Genomic DNA, 19900 nt, shown 5'->3' with positions numbered 1-19900 from the left:
ATCTCCAGCTTCAACAACTGTCCATCACAGCATATTGGTCAAACCTTTTCTATCTCCTTGACAAGGAGTCTGCCCTGGAAATTATTCATATCTAATCAGTACATGGCAAGGAACAAGTAGGATTCATCCAAACTCAAAAAAGCTATTTGGTCTCAAAGATCAAAGGACTCAAAGACAGACAAAAGTCATGACAGTTTGCAAACTCCAAAAATCAAGTGCCAAGAAAGTTTGATCAAACTGGACATATGACAAGACAATTACAAAGGAAATCCAGAACGTTTAAAATGGGAACTCCAGAATGATTATTGAAGCTCAAGAAAGTTCAAACTGACAAACCAAGAACGTTAATCATTCTCCGTTTTCTGCACAATAACAGCAACTCTGTTTCTTCTTTGATTTGATCTGTAATTCATCTCCAACATTCTCAAGCTACACTCAAGACTCAAGACAGATAATGTACCATCCAAGATCAATAAAGAAACGTCAAGAGTATTTTCTAAAAAGGACAGAATTGTTTTAAATGCTAAACCATTAAAGTCAAAAAGTTATTTCAAAGAAGGATTATTTTTATTCTGAAATAATGTTTCAGTCAAAAAGCAGAGCCTCTCCAACAGCTCTTGTACCTCCATTCAGTGTCTCTACAACCTATAAATAGAAGGTCAATATCCCGATTCAAGGCAAGAAATTCAAGTGCTTCGAAATCCATAAATCAATCATATACATACTTGAAATTCTGTAAAACAGAGGCAATCACACTTTCTGATTTCTGCGAAGCAACTGCTGGTTCATACTCATCTATTAGCTTGTGCAATTGTCGTTATATCCTTTGTAAAGAATCAATTCTCAAAAAAGAGTTGAGAAATCTCATATTCTGTCAAAACAATCAAATTGTAAAAACTCAAACTATAAGAGTTTCTTTATAGTTTGTTTTAAGATTACTTCCTATCAAGGTTAGATAGGTGTTGGTATTGCTTTCTGGGTGGAAAGCAATAGAGTTTGAAATAGATTAAGGTTGATGTGGACTAGGTGTTGTAAGTAGGGGTGGGAATAGGCCAGGCCAGGCTTTGAAAGGCCTGAGCCTGGCCTACGATGAATTTTTGAGGCCTAAGCCTGGCCTACGGTCTATCATGGTCTTACCTGTAAGCCTATTTAAAAGCCTTATTCACATTAAAAATAATTTTTCTAACAAAATAATTTTAAAAAAATATGAAACAAACACCCTTTAAACCCTAAAAAATAATTTTTGGTTTAAAAGAATAAATTTTTTATTAAAACAAACGCACGCATTATTATCTCTCAAACAAATGGTCTCAAACAAACTCCGATTATTACCTTTCAAACAAATTCTCTCGTGCAACATCATATTTAGTAATAATATATATATATATATATATAAAGGTAATAAATAAACAATTATCTATAGCTACATGATGCTCTACACATATCGATTTATATGATTCTCCATATACCAATACTAATGTGTATATGTATATATATATTAAATAAAAAAAGAAAAAAATAGAGAATGGAATACATATAAAATATATATAGGCCGGCTTGTCAAGCCTAATAGGCTTTTTTACAAGCCTGAGCCTGACCTATTTATATAAATAGGCTTTAAAAACAGTCTGAGTCTGACCTTTTTATTAAACAGGCCAGACCAGGCCAGGCCAGACCATAAGTAGGCCAGGCCATAGGCCCCTATCGGACGGCCTAGCCTATTCCCTTCCCTAGTTGTAAGATCAAGAAAGCTCTTTGTTTTAAACACTTAATGGAAAATCTCACAGTGTGAGGACTGGACGTAACCCACATTGGGTGAACCAGGATAAAATCTTTGTGTGGTATTCTCTATCCTATCTCTCTATTTATCATACTGATTTAATTAACTAAGATAAAACATAAATTGATTTTCTGTTTTCAACTAATCAAGGAAAGTTCTCTGTTTTACTACTAAAACCAAGAACGTTCTCCGTTTTCTATTTTCATAACCAAGATTAATCTTGAGTTATTTTCTCAAGTTTTAACATGAATTTTTAAAAGGTGCATTTACAATTCAAACCCCTTTTTCTTGTAAATCGACATTGTTACTTCAATGTGCTTAAAATTTTGAGGATTCTTCCAAGATTATGTGTTGTGGAGCCTTTAGGAAGAAGGATTTGTGTGCTAGGTTTTATAACATCTGTCGAAGGATCTTGTAAATGTTTACAATCAATATTAAATGTGATGTAGCTAAATATCACTAGAAGGGGGGTTGAATAGGGATTTTGCTGTTTAAAAATAGTTTTCACATGTTTTAAAAACTATCCTCTTGCAGAGGATGGCAAGCCCGAGGATGGGTTTTTCAAAACCTTCAAATTCAAAATGAGTTAAAGAGTGAAGGAGAAATATAAGATTGACACACACTGTTTTTATACTGGTTCACCCAAAAATGGCTACTTCCAGTCCTCACACCCTTGTGAGATTTCACTGATGTTCAAAACAGATCAACCTCTGACCGATGATGATTACAACTTGTGTATTCTCAAGCTTCACCAAGCTTACAATCAGATTTCAAATATTTCCAAGTGTACCTCACGTGGAAATTACAGTGTGATAAGAGAGTGATTGATTCTAAATACTTTCTCAAAATATTAACAAAGATATAATGTAGGATTTGTAGAAAGTATGAAGATATAATGGATGTTGCTTCTTGAAAGCTATAAGATCTTTGATCTTTTTTAATGCAATGTGTTGTGTGTTGATGAAGATCAGCTTGCTGCAATTTATAGAGGTCTTGTAATGTCAATTTCATATGCCAAGCCTTTTATGACCGTTGGAAAATCCATTTGAAAATTGCCAAGGTTTTTCTTCATATTTACGAAAATGCCATTCAGCTCATTTATATATGCATTCCATGTTCAAGTACGAGATAACTGTTTTCTTGGCACTTGGGGACATGTGTTGTCCTTTTCTCTTTACTTTCTTTAATGTTTGAATATTGTGTGGAGTCATTTTCATTCTCTTTCTTCAATGCCTTGAAAAAGCTTCACATGTGAGCTTTTTCTCTTTCCTCCATTTAATGCCTTGTAAGAACATGTGATGTCATTTTCATCCTTTCTTCAAGACTTGTGAAGGCTTCACGTGAAAGCTTTTTCTTCTTTCCTTGCCTTAAGACATGTGATCAATTTATTTAGGACGTGTTTGTTGTTGCTTTTTTGAAGATTGACTTTATAATCTTTTTAAATCACATAATGGTACATGTAGCCTTTTTGCCTATGACATGATGAGTTGCTTTCATAAAGTCTTGGAATGCTTTTCAAGATGTTGACTATAGGCACATGCTAATATAATCATTTCTCGTATCTTTCTCTTGCATTCTTGCTACTTTTCTTCAAAGGCATTTCTTTAACCATTTTTTAATAGTATTTTGCCTTTATTGAATGAATCAAACAATTCATTCTTTAATACTATTATGCCTTTGTTGAATGAATTCAAATAATTCATTCTTTAATACTATTATGCCTTTGTTTAATGAATTCAAATCAGCGAGGATGCAGAACTGCAGTTTCACCAGCTCGTGAGGCCATCCTCGGCATTTTCATACTTAGCATTTAACTCAGAATTTTCTTCTTTTTCCTTAATGAATGATAACCTGTTTTCTTATATGAATACACTCAAAAGCACAGATTAGTCATTAAACTCAATCATAATCTTTTAATTAATTTTGTTATCATTAAAACCAATTTAAAGAGATTTTGTCTCAACAAAATGAAGAAACTATTCTTCGAATGAATGTGGACAAACATATTCTACTAGCAAGAACGACATAGATGAACTTTTAATTCGCTGTGTTATTATGTCTTTCCCTTATTCTTTAATTTCTATTATTTTATATTGGTCTTTAATTTTCATTTTATTTAGAGTGGAGTGACATTTTCTGTTGGAGTGCAAAATTGATAAAAAGATTGTTATTAGAATTTTTTATTTAGAATCTTATCTTGATTTTGTTTTGTTGGATGAATTTTTTATCTTTATAACATTAAATTCAACACTTTAGACTTTAATTCAAAATAAAAAATCTAATATCTTAGTGTTTCTGTTAATTGCGAACCATTGTCTTTCTAAATTTGGTTGAAGTACCAAAATCTTTTTTCGAAACAATTTCAATCAAGTTTTTTGTTTCTTGTATAAGTTTCAATATAATTTGTGTTGTTTGATTCTAATTATATCATCAATCATTTGAAATGAATATCAAATACGCTTAATACTCTAGCCTATCACAATAAAAAAATAAAAAAAATAAATAAAAAAAAAAGATATATTTTTTTCTGCACATATAAAACGTTTTCAAACAATTTTTCAAAACTCTATTCTAATCCCTTCTAAAGTTCTATGTGGGTCACGTGATGGATAACATAGACTTGATGTTAGCAATAAAAATCAAGAGTTTAATTTTGTTAAAAAATTAGAAAAATATATACCACATTTTAGCTATAGAAGAGAGACTAAAAATACAATCACATCTAAAATAACAAGTTCTAACATAATGCACAATATATACAATCACAACTACCCCTTTAGGATAATGCCTCATATGACATGCCAACACTTTAGATTCTAGTAATTTCGGTAGTTGGAGAAAACTTGTTGCAATGTTTTCGTTTGATATATAGCAGATCTTGCAAATGAAACAGAGATTAGATTTCAGCCTTTAGTTCATGTAGCCCTCTTGTGTTGAAGAGCTCATAAAACTCTCCTTTATCCCTAGATTAGAAAAGAGAAGAAAGAGTGGGCTCAAAAGGCCAATTTAAATTATTATTGGTATAATTATGAAAGAGTAATTTGTCAATTGATATAATATATAACCCAATTAAACAAATGTCAATGAAATAAATATTGTTAACGAATTAAACTCCGAGTAATTCAGTAAACTAAATTATATATTGTTTATTAATATATTATATTGTTAAATCATATATTAGATTAAATTAAATTTGACAATGCATTATAAAATTTAAATAATTCACTATAATAGAAATAAAATATATATAGTTGTAGTTATAATTAAAATCTATTGTGGTAATCATATTTAAAAGCAATTTTGAACTCAACTATCCAAATAACGTTAATCGAAAAAAATCACTTTTACATAAATATATTAAAACATAAATCAATTTACGTTCAATTCACTTTTGATTAAAATCAATTCTATCAAAAACAATTATAACTAGAGCATAATCAACCAAAAGTAAATTAGTCTTCTCTTTTCCTTATTGATCAAAATACACATGACCTTTTTACTTGAAAAGAGATCAAAACAAACTAAGTTCAGCGAATCTGACAAATGAAGATATGCATGCAGCATTTGCATTACATGTTGCTCCTTTTATACTGATAGGGTTGTACTCCATAACTGATCACAAGATGGTCTAGAAAGACAAATGGATAGAAAGAAAGCAAAAAAGTGTATAAATAAAATAAAATATCTTATATATTAATTATTTAAGCAACTAATCATGCAAAAAAAAAATATTCTGGATAAAAGATCAATCCCTTTGATAGACGCACTATATACACAAAAATAATCAAACGATAACGATTTCAATATTCATGCTTTATGGATAAGATGATGAATTGATTGATACCAATTCACTACAAAATACATATTTATTTTTCTTATTTTTATTGAATCGATATCATTTAAGTCATTATCTCAGTCATGAAAATAAAAATGATCATTACGTATTCTTCTAAGAAACTATAATTATTATAGTAGTTGGAATATTTTTTTTAAATTCAAATAAGTCCATGGCATGGACCATAGTCCATATTAAAATTTGTTCTTTCTTATATCATAAGAATAAATTCGATGTAATAATTTTTTATTAAGAGTCTAAAAAGAATCTTTTATTAACTTTCAAAATCGTCAAAGAGATAGATAGAATCAATGAGAAATTTAGTATTTTATTCAAAAATTTCATTAATAATAGTGTCTCAAGTACAATGAGATATATTTTTGAAAAAATATGAGAAAACTAGCTAAAGATGGACTACCATTGTTAACACATTAGCCACTTCATTGACTTGTCTCCTAATATATATATATATATATATAATGTGTTGTTCACTAAAGTACATGATAGAGTTCAATACATATATATAAAATAAATGCAATACACAAAAATAGAAACAATTTGATGACGAAGATAGAAAAAGGAAAGCACATATAATATAGTAACTCTTTTAAATATTGGTGAAGAGAAGTTGTCTCCAATCTTTGACTAAGGATTTAGAAATATATGATGAAGCTCATGAATATTCACTGATTTAGGTGAAGCATAGAAAAATCAGGTTGATACTCACATACTACCATATTTATATATCAGTAGAATCCATTAGACTTTTCATGAGTTGCTTCGCCATGGTCCAATTTTGCTTGTTGCTTGCCAAAGTGATGAATATGGGGGAAATGTGCCCACTGCAAAAAAAAAAACATATTAATAAAACAAGACTTGTGAAATAGAACTGGTTTGAACATAAAAAATATTTAGCATGATAGATCAAATTTAAACGAATATTAAGTCAACTGAAAAATATCAATATTATTATATTTGATGTTTTAACAGTTTTTTTTTAGATACACAAATAGCCCTACCAGAGTTATTTCCTTCCGTTGGTAATTGTTTTGTAGATTGTTTTGTGGTGATATATAGAATCGACTTTCCATCTATGTTTGTTTGTGAGTTTACTCTTCCTGTTAAGTTGCTATATATATATATATATATATATATATATATATATATATATATATATTTGTTTTTTTTTTTTGAGGAAATTATTGTATTACTATAAATGATGAATGTTTAGTAATAATTAAGTTTAATTAAACTCACATTTTTTGCTGCTGAGCTAAAAGCCTCTCTGTGGCTGATATCTGGATTACTGGCCTTAATCCTTTGAATTTCTTCTCTGCAAAACCAAATAGAGAAATTTTTGTTTCTGAATGAAAAAATATATATATAAATATAAAATACAATAGATACTCTTAACTTAATACAAGAAAGTATAATAAGACATTCCAAAGAAATAGGCGAAATAAAGAACAAAAGAAAACCAATACCCAACAGAAAGGAGATAGAGTATATTTTGTCAAAAATCAAAGAGATAGATTATACCAATAAAACTAAATAAATATAATTATTAATTGGTAAAATTTCGTTAGGTTTTTGGCCATATACATAAATGTATATTAGTGAAGTAATTGTTATCGTCCTTTCCTTTAAATAATAATTAATAATTATAAAAGAAGATTGGAAGATGCATGTTGATATGAAGTAGTAAAGTCGGAAGATTACTTACTTAATGAACCGGTTATAAGCAGAAGGAACCCGATGTCTTTTCTCTATAGCTGTGTTAATCACAAGATCATTTAGTTTGTAAATTGGATCAATATTAAATAAATAAATAAATAAATATTGGACTGTAACATAAAAAAAATCATGCATAAATTAATTAAATATATACAGTACATATTTGTAGCCCAAGAATTTTCCATATAATCAACAAAAATAAGGAACTTATATTATTGAAATTCCACTTATTTATCCATCGGTTCTTTATTTGCCTTCTTATAGAAGAAGTGGTTTATACTTTACAATTTGGATTTTGTGAAACATTTTTGTCGCCATTGTACATGTCACTTCACTTCATCACCAGGAAACTCGAGTACCTCTACTAGTTTACTACTACTACCAATGTCGATTATTTAGTTACCATAACCTATTAATGTGAATGGAATCTTAATTTAATGAATTTGAGTTTATATATTGATAACTTCTAAATAATAAATAGTAGTACTTTATTCTAATAAAAACATATCGAAGTATTATTTTTTTTGAAAGTATAATTATATAAATATAAATATAACTATATTAATATTATATGCATGCATGTGTTCTAGGGCATAGCATGGCAGCAATGAATTAAGGATGGGTCAATTTTGTTACGTAAGGTCACCATCTCAGAGCGGGCCATGTATAAATAGATGAAAAAAACAAAATACCAAAAAAAAAAATTAACTACAAAATACCCGAATTAATTGGGCACATATATATATGAACACTACTAAAAAAAATTAGCGGTGAAAATATAGAAAACATATACCTATGTGAGTTTTTCACTAAATATATTTAAGATAACATAATTGGAAAAGAATTTCATTTTTGTCATTAGTTTTTTTTTTTGTTAATTTCTTTTTTTAATAGTAAAATATATATACAAATAATTAAATCTTATAAAGTTTAGCTCAATAGTATGAGTTGAGACGTTGAAGAAGCATTAAAAAAATATTTTTTTTCTTAACAAATTAACTACTAATTTTGTCTATAGAAAAACAAAAATTATTGAATTTCATTATAAATGTTTAGTCTCACGACACGTTTATGAATAAATCAAATAAGTAATTTATATATTCAATTACTGAAAATTTTGATTATATATATATAAATCTCTTATGATCTAAAAATATTAGTTTGTTTTTGCTCTCGGTACTTCTTTAATCTACCAAAAAAAATATATTTTCTCCTATCTCAAATACTAAAAAAAAAATAAAAATAGTTATCTAATCCAAATTTACTTAAACTTTTGTTTAAGTTCGAGACGAGAGTAATATAAGATAAAATAAATTAAAATTTGAAAGTTAAAATAAGTAGGCTTACATGAATTTTGATGACATGTGGTATCAATGATATATAGGTTGTTCTATGCTGTGCTATTACTTACATACATTAATTAATTAACTAACTTGTGCTAGCTAGCTAGTTAAGTACGTATAGTGTGATTGTTGTCATTCAGGGGGGCCTAGTTACTAGTTGCCTCTTTGTTCATTCAAATTTAGAGCAATACAAAGTTCAACTTTTGATACCAAAAAGCTTATACAAAAAAGAATAAGAAAAATTAAATTTAGAGTGTGACTCACGACGAATGGGAGGAATCCTAGGTTGTTCATGCTCTACTACTGGTTCAAATGTTGATGCTATTTTGTTGCATTTTGAAGATGATCCCATTTCCTTGTTGCTTGGTTCTTCAAGAACTATTTGCTGTTTTTGTCACTTATTAGTAACAGATTGATTAAATTAAAGAGAAGAACAATTAATAATTATACTCAAATGTTAAAGAGTGTTTTAAGATCATTATTTCACATTTCAAAAAATAAATATTTTTATAAAAAAATCTGCTTACTTAAAAAACTAATTTTATGGTGAACTTGTTCTAACAATAAGCTATAGCCTCAAAAAGAGGGAAGAAAATAAGAGTGAAACATGTATGTATACCTGAGGGAGTGGAGGAGAAAATGGTTGAAGTGATGCAACCATGTTAACTGATAGCAAATTAGCACAATGTCCACATCTAACTGTAACCATGGTTTGCAAACTGCTATATGGAACATTCACCTGTCAATATTCATTTTAATTAAAACAAATATATATATCATCATTTACAATTTCAACTAGCTAGCTAGCTACAAACCCAATTGAACATATATTTTATGTGAAAGAACATGGTTTGAACACTCAACAAGTCAAACATTTTTCTAGTATTAAAATCAAACTAGCAGCACATTTTGAGTTGAGAGATACTTAAGAGGTCTAAAGTTCAAAACTTAAAAACTATCGTTACTACTATTTACTGATATTAGTTTATATAAAAAAAAATCAATCATTACAATAAAAAAGATTTTGAGGTCTCTGCAAGCAATTTTATCTGCAAAAATTGTGTTTTGAAAGTTATAAGAAATTAATTAATTATTAAGGACATTTGACAAAAGCTTTCACATTTTCCCAAGCAAGGAACTTCCAGAGCAGCAGGATTGCAATATAAGGTGATGAAATTAAAAGGAAATGAGAAAGAAACAAAATGTGTATATGGTTGGCAGAAGAAAGAGGTTAGAAGATGATAAAAAAAGGTAGAGAAGGAAGTGAGTGCAATAATCTTTTTTGATTCATTCTGAGAGAGTCTACTTTTATGGAGGTGTGTGAGTGTCCACTACTGTAACAGAAACCTGACATAGATTATTTAAAATTTAGTACTCTCATTCACTCACTCACTCACAAACAATATATGTTTTCTCTCTCTCTTGGTGCGCATATCACTTTTTTGCTGACACTGCAAGGCAAGATGATAAAAGATAGAAATTGTATCTCATTGTGTTAAAGAAAGAGAGAGAACTGAAAATGACTTGACTGGAACACAAACCATCAAACCCATAACCACTCACTCATACATTTTGTTATAGTGCCAATGCCAACTAGTCCAAGAGACATATGAATAAAGAGAGAGTGATCATCAACATCATCAAACTTATTAATTGAATAAATATGTTTCAAATCATACTGAAATTGATATAATCACATTGACTAATTGTGATTTTAAAAATACATGGAATTAATGCATGTGATTTTTCAAAACTTAGCTATTTGTGATTTCTGCTGCAATAAAAGTATGGAGTCAAATGACCTTGGAATATGAAAATTTAGATTCTGCTGCAATTCCAAACATATTATTTATACCGTAGTTTTAAAAATTGTCTAAGTGCATGTTTGAAATCACAGTGTGAATTGTGATTTATGAAAGCTTCAAAATATAGCTTTTGTTTTGTGATTCTTCCAAATACAAGCATCATAAAATTTTGACTGCTACTTTTTGAGTGTTAAGATCTTCAATTGAGGAAGAGAGAAAGAAAGAGACTGATTTGTCAAAAAGAGGTAATTTCAATTCAACAGACATGTTAAGCTATGAAGAAAGGAGAGAGAGATTTAACAAAATAAATAAATAAATATTGGTAAAAATCTCTTGTGGCATTTATAATCTCCAAAATTTGTTGTAGAAAAAAAGAGGGAACACTGCCTCTGTACTTGAGGGATGCAACAAAACTAAAAATGTGAAAAGAATTGCTTAAGCTTGATGATGCTTCACTGCACTGTGGTGGAAAATCATTATGATGAACACAAAATTGCACCTTCACTCTCATCACAGAAATGTAATGAATTAACAGATCAAGGACTTAGGAGAGAGAGAGAGAAAGAAACCAAATCATATATACTATGCTACTGATTTCCATCACATGGATTTGTACACAGATTTAATTTTATTTAGAACACAAGTACTGAAATGAAACAAACAAGACAAAAAAAATTGATAAATTAAAAATAAAAACTATAAACTTTGTATACAAATGAGCATTGAAGATTATATATATGATCCATGATGTCATATATTTTTTTAAAAAAAAATAAAAAATAAAGGAACCCTAACATCTGATTTTGGGATGAACCCTAATCATGAACTTGTAACTATAGCCCTCAAATCTGACTCTACAAGTTTGTGAATGCATATTGATCTTATAAGCATCTTAAAATTGTTTCCTTTTAACTCATAGAAATTCCTTTATTTCTCTCAAATTAGAACATGTCAAAGAATTCATGAAGAACAAGACCCAATTAAACTTTTTCTCAAAAGAAAAAAAAATCTCCTAAAATATAAATTAATTAGGAGTTTAATTCTTGGTATAAAATGTTAAAAAAAAAATCACTTAAATAATGTATTTATATATAATTTCATGGTTCCTAATTAAGGTAGCTGTGGCTTTTCCAACACAGTCATATTCTGATCATTAGTTTCTGAGCTGAATTTGGATTTTTTTTGTTTTCAGAACTAAACTAAGAAATAAACAGCTTTTCCTTTAATATTCTTTGATTTAATTTTATAATAATCTTGATAAAAGAAATGAAATGAAATATTTCCAAAAATTGCCAAAATAGCTTGTGAAAGGTTAGAAGAATAATGGAAAAGTAAATGGGAAAGAGAAATGAGAGAGTACCACTAAAATGGTGTTGCAGAAGTTGCAGTGAACATAACAAACACGTTCTGTTGCCATCATGTCCATTGACATTATTTTTCTTTTCTCTCTTTCTAAATGTGATTGTCCTTTGAGAGAGAGAGAGTGTGTGTGCTTAGTGGATTTATAAGGAGTGAATCACTTGGCTGAAAGAAAAGTGAACATACTCCATATTAAGGATTTATTTATTTTCAGTATATGCTTTATTTATTTATTTATTTATTAAACATGTCTTTTGTATCTCTATGAGATAATAGTGAATATTCTACAAAAAAATTAATTGTCATATAATTTATAAAGTAACATATCACAATAATTTATAAATATGACATTATAGATAATTATAATAAAAATTAAATATTTTTAATGTGAAGTCTTTAAGTTTTAGTTTAACTATAAACGTCGATATTGTTAGGTTAGACGTTTTGTCTCGGATTCGAATACGAGATCTCAAAGTTAAAATTTATCACCTCTTTTAAGATAAAAATATATTTTTATGATTTAATTATTACGATTTATTAACATTGTAAAACATTTTTATATTGACGAGTATATAAATTAAATTTATTCTAAACAATAAAATAAAATATAAAATTTTAATTATTTTATAAAAATAAATAAATGAGGTAATTATAAATCGTTGATTATTGGTACTGTATCCAACATATAAGATGTCGGGGTGTTACCTTATTTATTTGTAATATGACATAAATAAAGGGATGGTTAAAGAAAAAATAATATACTACCGACATCTTTCTTACAAATGTAAATTATTTTAGTAAATGCACTAGACTTCTTTAGTTAGTTTTATTTAAAAAGTTGAATTACTTTCTAAAATTATCATTCATTAATATATAATATGGAAAAGAGATATTCACTAAATTACATAAAATAATATATATATATATATAGATATTCAACAATTGGAAAAAAAAATATATTAATAAATATTTAGAGTCTCTTTATCCTTAATTATAAAATTTTATTGTCTTTTTTAGAATTAAAAAAAAAATACATTGTAAGTCAATTGTATTATTGGAACACAATTTTTGAGACACGTATGTGTATATACACACGCGATGTACGGCTCATCTAAAAAAAATTAAACAAAAATATAATTTATGTTATTAATCGCTTTGAATACTTCATTAACTATTTAAATACATGTCATTAACTATTTTTTAACCATGTATCTCATTATAACCATTAGAATATAAAAAATTAACCACTTTAAAGTACTTTTTTAAGCAGTAAATTATTGTACTTTAAAGTAATTAATGTCTTGCATTTTAGTAGTTAATGAGATATATGTTAAATAAGTGGTTAATGATTCATATTTTAGTAGTTAATGATGTATTCAAAGTGGTTTACAATATATAAGGATGAAAATAAGTCAGACCAACGTACCAACAGGGGACTAAGGTCTAGCCTACGTCAGACTTAGGCCAAACTTTTTTCTTAAACAAATAAAATCAAGGAAGGTCATACTATATAGCACATAATAAGTATTTTAGACCTATTAGGTCGGCCTATTTAAATAAATATAAATAATATTCTTTTACTACTATAATTATTATATTAAATTTTGATTTTTTTTTTTGTTATATATTCAATTTTTAGTAATTTACGCATATTAATTTTTGACATATTTAAATGTATTATTATAAAATATAATTTAAGTATAATATAGATAAAGCCATATTTTTTAAAATGTGATGTTAAATATCAAAATAGAACTTGATTTCATTGACATATCAACTTGTTAATCTATTTAAAGATATGTTTGATTAATTATTCAAAAATATTAAAATGAAATAGGTTTTTAAGTAGGCTAACAGACTATATCAGACTTCTATTAAAGTCAGACTCATGCCTAAAAAGGAAGCCTATGACAGGCATAGATTAGACTTAGGCTTTGAATTTTTTGACAGGTCAATTTCATACCTAGCAAAACCTAGTTCGACTCAGCCTATTCACACCCCTAATGATAGGGATGACAAGTAAAATTCGGGGCGGGGACGGGTTTGGAAGTGGTGATATCCATCGCACCCAAACCCAAACTCGCCCCGCAAGTAATATTATTGCAATTTTAAATTTTATATTCATATACATATTTAATATATTTTTTTTTATTTTTTTAAATATTAAAAATTATAATCTTATATCTATAGAAAATATTTTTTAATTTTATTATTGTCGAACAATAATTATTTTATTTTATTAATTATAATAGATATGATTTTTAAATTTATAATTTTACATATATGAATGAATGGAGGTGTAGGCGGGAAAACATGTTGCGGGCGGAAATGAGGTCTAAATTTCACACCCACTATGAAATAGAAGTGGAGGCGGATTTTCTCGATTAGTCGAATGCAAAGGTGGAGGAGACAAACTTCGCCATCGCCCCGCTTCGTTGTCATGCCTAGTTAATGATATAAATTTGTATGTGTTATAAAAAGATGTCACAATAATAAATAAAAAAATTTAAAAATGATTTTTTTTTTTAAATAAAAGTTTGATTTTTTTCTGAAAAAAATAAATACTATTCATCGTATTTAATATGTGTCAAATATTGTATTTATAATTCGTGTTCAAATAACATTTTTAATAATAAATTGAATGTTTTATTTTATGCCGAGATATTATTAATTTAAATGTCATTTGTATACTCTTTATAAAACAATATAAATTAAATACGTTTTATATGTAGATGTATACTCTATGATTAGTTAATCATTAAATAATTTTTCTATAAAAATATAATTAAAGGTATATTTTATCATATATTTTTGTCTCTAACTTTTTACATTAATTAATTTAATTCTTAAATATCGCAATTATTAATTAATTTGATACATAAAGTTATTAACAAAATAGAGGTTTTGAAAGCAGTACATGACACATTTAAAATTTTAGTGATTGAATCTTACATGTTTAAGAAATCAAAATGATTTTTTTTATTTAGTAAATATATTAAGAGTTTTGGTCAAATTCACTTGAATATTAATTTCTCAGCCATTAATCTAAAATTTTATATTAAAAAAAATTAAATCAACAAAAATAATTATATTTAATTTAAAAAATAATCAATTTTTTTATCAAAAGATCTACATATAACACCTGAGGTATTATTGTAAAATGTGAAAATTTAGAATGAAGGATGGGACAAGTCTGGTCGGGAAAAATGAGTGAAGTGGGGTTAGTGGTTTTTGATTTATTTACATAGAAAATGTTGATTTGGAATGTGATATTGCGCGTGTTTGTAAGACGCGGGAGAAGAGAGTGGGGAAAGGATGTGTTATGATTGAGAGGACGAGTGGGTAGGAGTGAACCATCCATCATCTCTAACCAATACTACTCTGGTTTTCTGTACCGGACGAGGGGGGCGACCAACTTAGACATTAATTATTAATGAATGCTTGGAAATTTGGAATGTTTAGATTCTTGTTTAGTGATTTTGTTGGGATCAGAGACATGTTTTTATTTTCTCTCAATTAGTGCATGTGTAAACCCAAGATGACCATATAAATAACAAACAAAATTCTACCACTCATCGTAACAAAGTTATTTTATTTTAATATGAATTTCAAAAATAAATATATTTTGAAATCTTTTGTAATACAAATAATTTTGATAATCTATTTGTATGGATTTAGTTTTTGAAAAATTATCTATGAACCCCAAACACATCAATGTTCAAAAATAAAGAAATATATTAGTGATCTAGTAAGATAAAGAGATATAAATAAAATGATATATTAAATAAGGTATTTGAAGAAGTTATGGATAAATATAAATATTATTATTGTTAGATTTTCTTATTCTATATGTCTGATTTGAATTGTATGTAATTTTTAAGAAAATTATTAGTTATATTATTGATTTCAATAATAAAATAAGTTTCATTTATATTCAAAATCTCTAATTAATTGTAGTTAGTGAAAACTTTGATAAATTAAGCTACAATAAATAAGGATATCTTATTATAAAAAAATTAATTAATATTGTATCATTAGTGTAAAATGAAAAATAATTTAAAATAGAGAAAAATTACAAATGACAGAATTATTGTGAGACAAAGAAGTATAATTGAATCGTTACAATAGTAATATTGGTTATTATTTACGACTTCAAACCATCCATAATGTTTTTATTTATCATCAATTTAATTTATACACCATTAACTTGAAATCAGATTATTAAAATAAATTAAGATCTTCTATATTTTCTCTCTCCATTTATATTCTTCATTACTATAATTCTGATGTATTTTTGCATATATTAAAATATTTGAGAGCATTAAATGTCATATTTTTGTATTTTATATTACTAAAACTTTGATAATGAAAAAAAGAGGAGAATATACCATTTCTTCTTATTAAAAATAAAATATGTCATTTAATTTTAGTTTGATTAAACTTACCCATGCAAAATCTCTTCTCATACGCTCTATTTTTCTTTGTTTATGTTTGCGTGACCCTGATCATATGACTTGCACTTCAACATTATTTGCAAAAGATCATCTACAATTTGAACGTTATATTAAATGATATCTTTTGTAAAATAAATGTTATTGAAGTATTTATAAATTTTAAACTCCACATTATCCACACGTTAATTTTGTATTACTTGCAAAAGCGATCACATGCACCCATTCTCATCCATGGGAGATCAAGGTCGTGTTTCCCCCCTACGCCAACATATAGAGAAAAAACTTACAAATAATCCCATCCATTTCTAACTATAAGCATTATTTGTAGAAAAATATTTAATTATTATGTACATTCTTAAACAATTTGAAATTTTTTAAATAGGTTTCTACACTAAATAAAAGTTTATCTAATTTCTGAATAAATATATTTTTTGTAATGAAGTCCTTATGTTATACTATTTTTAATCAATAGTAATTGGACAATTAAAATAAATGTTTAAAATGAATAGATTACTTATTTTATGTATTTACACAAAATCAATCGACTAAGGAATCGAAGTGGTGTAGTGGCACTGTGGCAGGTTGCATGTTTGAGATTTATGATACTTTTCATGCACAATTAGAGGTAGTTATGGAAGCCAATAATTTTTCTCACCAAGAAAGGTGAACAAGATTTGGTCGAAATGTGATTCGAAATCTTCTCCTGACTTTATTCCTTATAGATTACATAAGAAAAGGTATAATTGTCTTCTCTTAGTTTCATTCATGCGTTTCGAGGTTTCTTATATACATGTTTTTTACAATATATAAATATTGTCAATAAATACTTGTGTTGATAAATTGGATTCTTTTGGAGTCTTTTGGAGTCTTTTCAAGATATTTCACTTGCTGGAATCATATAATTTATTCTTTTATTGTTCGGGATTTTTCAAATCAACGATTTGGTTTACCATTTTTTGTTTTTCTTAAAGATTTGTTTTTTTTGTTTTTGGATTAAAATTCATACTCGGGTTTATTTTCAATTTTATTTCATTGTTTTGTTTTCCGTTTGGAGTAATCTATTGTTTGCACTATTGAGTTGTTTGGTAAGCTTTTAATGACGTGGTTGCTTTGTTTCTTTCATTTGTATTTTTGGATTTTGGTATAATGGAAATTTTTTGATTTAAATAAATAAAATATGAGTTTTTATTAGAACAATCTTGTTTTAGATGAATTAAATATAAATTTTAAATATCATAAATTCAAGATAAAAGTAATAAAGTATAGGTCTAAAAATTGATTTTTGAACTTATTTTTTGTGCAAAATTTTTTTATAATGTTGTAAACATATTTTTTTTTTTAAAAACATTAAAAAAAATATAAGTTAATATTTCAAAAGGGATTAAAATTGCTTGCATAATAATTTCGTTAGAACTAAAAAATAAATAGAAGGGCTAAAAGCAAAATTTTATAGAGACAAAAAATTTATTTAATCCAAAACTAAAGTCATTTTAAAATTAAAATAAAAATAATAATATTATACTTTTTTACAAGAAATTTAATTTAGGTCTAATGTAGATTCTTCACTGTTTATAGAGCTTTTAATAAACCTCTAAACTTAAATAGATTATAATTAGGTATCTGAACTATCAAAAATAAAAATAAATATATAAATTAATAAACATACATTAAAGTAAATAAAATATTGTTTTCGAAGGGTTTATAAAATTTAGTAAGATTTGTGGGGTAAGGGAACCAAGTTTGAAGGTATAAAGAATAAATTTCCTACCTTCACGATAAAGTAATAGTTTCAAGCCCAACCCTTCGTCCAGTCAAGGCCCAACATACAGAAGAAAGTAGTAGCTATCAAATTTGTTGTTTGTTTTGCCGTTTTCCCTTAATTTTTCAATTTTGTATAAGTAAATGTTAAACATTAAATCTTTTTTTTATGACCCCTTATCTACTCAAGAGTCTCCCAATTTGTTTGATCTGTGGTGGTGTTTTTGTAGCTAGCTAACTTAGACAGAAAACTAATTGTTCGTGGAGAAAGTCTAGTGAGACAAAACTGTATTATGTGTTTTTGTAATTGGACTACTTTCTTTAATAGGTATTACACATGGTAAGTGGATGAGCCTTAGGAAAAAACAAGGACCAAGAAGGACTCACGTTTCTTTTAGTTAGCATATCCTGGTACCTTGCCCTACTAGTAGTGCTGTTTGTTGCACTTTATGTGAGTACGAATTAATCTATCACATAGTTGACCAAAAAATGTATAACATTATTTTTTCTAAATTGATTCCATAAAAGTTTAACTATCAAAACATTGTTTTTTTAGAAAATTGATCCCATAAATTTAACTATAAATTTTATTGAATTAGTTTTTTTTAAGGATTTCTACTGTATAGGTAAGTTCAAGGTAAACCAGTACAATTAGTTTGTAAATGGAAGGATAAATAAGTTATTATTTAACCCAAAAAAAATTAACATCTTTAAAAAAATTATAATAACTAAATAATATTCATCAAAAATGTTAACGAAGTAACATTGAAAATTTAGTTAATTTGCTATTACTAATAATAGTGAATGTTGAATATTTTTTTAAAAAATATAAACAGAATTAGTGTAATATTTATAAATAGTAAAATTGTGTTTTTTCCTATTAAATAATTTTTCTTAAAATATAATAACCTATCAATAGTTCTTTAATTTAAAAATTCAAGAATTTATTAGTTAAGAAAATAAATGTACTAAAATATATTTTTTATTTCTATTACTAGTGTTTTGTCCAAGTATGATGAGGAGTTTTCAACTTTGGAAAGAAAGATAAATGAATCATCAAGGATCTTTATTATACAAAATTCTAATACAGCAAAACATATAAACTACCAGTCAACTCAACGTGTGGTTTGTATTGAAAGAGAGTTTCCCTGATACAATGAGAAAACAACACAACACATGGTGCTAGAAGAGATGTCCCACCTACCTACTTTCACTATTTTTATCGAAACCAAATAAAGATGTTTGTTCTCCATTAGTATACTCTTTCACCGATATTTACCATTTTTGAACCTTAACATTCACTTATTTCAAAGAATAAAATTAATCAATCATTGATAATATTATTTAATTAAATAGTATTCGTGGTGTTTTAACTCAATTTTAATTAATATTTATGATTAATTATAGGTATATATATTAATTATAATTTATTTATTTTAGTATATATATATATATATATATATATATATATTAATTACTCTCTTTCCGACGATATGTCTCATATTTATATTACTTGAAACAATCTCCATTTAAGTTGAGTGGTCACTAATTAATCAAATGTAGGAAGACATTAAGGTTTACCCATCAATTATAAAGAGATTAATATTTGTCTCTTTGCAATATCATTAACGGAGTTCAAACTTTAAATTTTATTCCACAAGAATAGAATAATAATTATTCAATAATAATAAAAAATAATCATATTAAAATTATATCTTTACACAAGACAAAATATTAATTTATAATATATAACAAATATTGAATATGGTTAAATATATTTATGGTTCCTATAAAATCTTAACTTTTTAATTTTAATCTCTGTAAAAAAATAA

The 19900-nt window shown here is 26.7% G+C and overlaps 1 protein-coding gene across 2 annotated transcripts; it reads right to left on the bottom strand.

Annotated features, from left to right (window-relative positions):
- Positions 1 to 6058: 6058 nt before the first annotated feature.
- On the bottom strand, positions 6059 to 12016 carry LOC101512234 (putative axial regulator YABBY 2). Of its 2 annotated transcripts, none has more exons than XM_012717368.3 (6): positions 11858 to 12016; positions 9312 to 9431; positions 8957 to 9077; positions 7339 to 7387; positions 6873 to 6948; positions 6059 to 6457 (listed from the first exon to the last, which is right to left on the bottom strand). In XM_012717368.3, exons 1-6 carry the CDS (start codon positions 11927 to 11929, stop codon positions 6362 to 6364), a joined length of 534 nt encoding a protein of 177 aa, XP_012572822.1. In that variant the 5' UTR covers positions 11930 to 12016; the 3' UTR covers positions 6059 to 6361. The 2 variants fall into 2 exon arrangements, with proteins under 2 accessions (XP_012572822.1, XP_073225961.1); XM_073369860.1 differs by lacking the exon at positions 11858 to 12016 and adding an exon at positions 9813 to 10000.
- Between the last annotated feature and the right edge of the window lie 7884 nt (positions 12017 to 19900).

The sequence above is a fragment of the Cicer arietinum genome, chromosome 6 (genome assembly GCF_000331145.2).
Source record: "Cicer arietinum cultivar CDC Frontier isolate Library 1 chromosome 6, Cicar.CDCFrontier_v2.0, whole genome shotgun sequence".
Classification (NCBI taxonomy): Eukaryota; Viridiplantae; Streptophyta; class Magnoliopsida; order Fabales; family Fabaceae; genus Cicer; species Cicer arietinum.
This window is presented reverse-complemented; position numbering and strand designations above follow the sequence as displayed.

Coding starts and splice junctions, on each gene's coding strand:
- LOC101512234 (XM_012717368.3), bottom strand. CDS start 11,929: ATGTCAATGGACATGATGGCAACAGAACGTGTTTGTTATGTTCACTGC. Junction 9,432..11,857: donor TCTGCAACACCATTTTAGTG/GTACTCTCTCAT, acceptor GAATATTGACAG/GTGAATGTTCCATATAGCAG. Junction 6,949..7,338: donor GCTTATAACCGGTTCATTAA/GTAAGTAATCTT, acceptor TTGGTTTTGCAG/AGAAGAAATTCAAAGGATTA.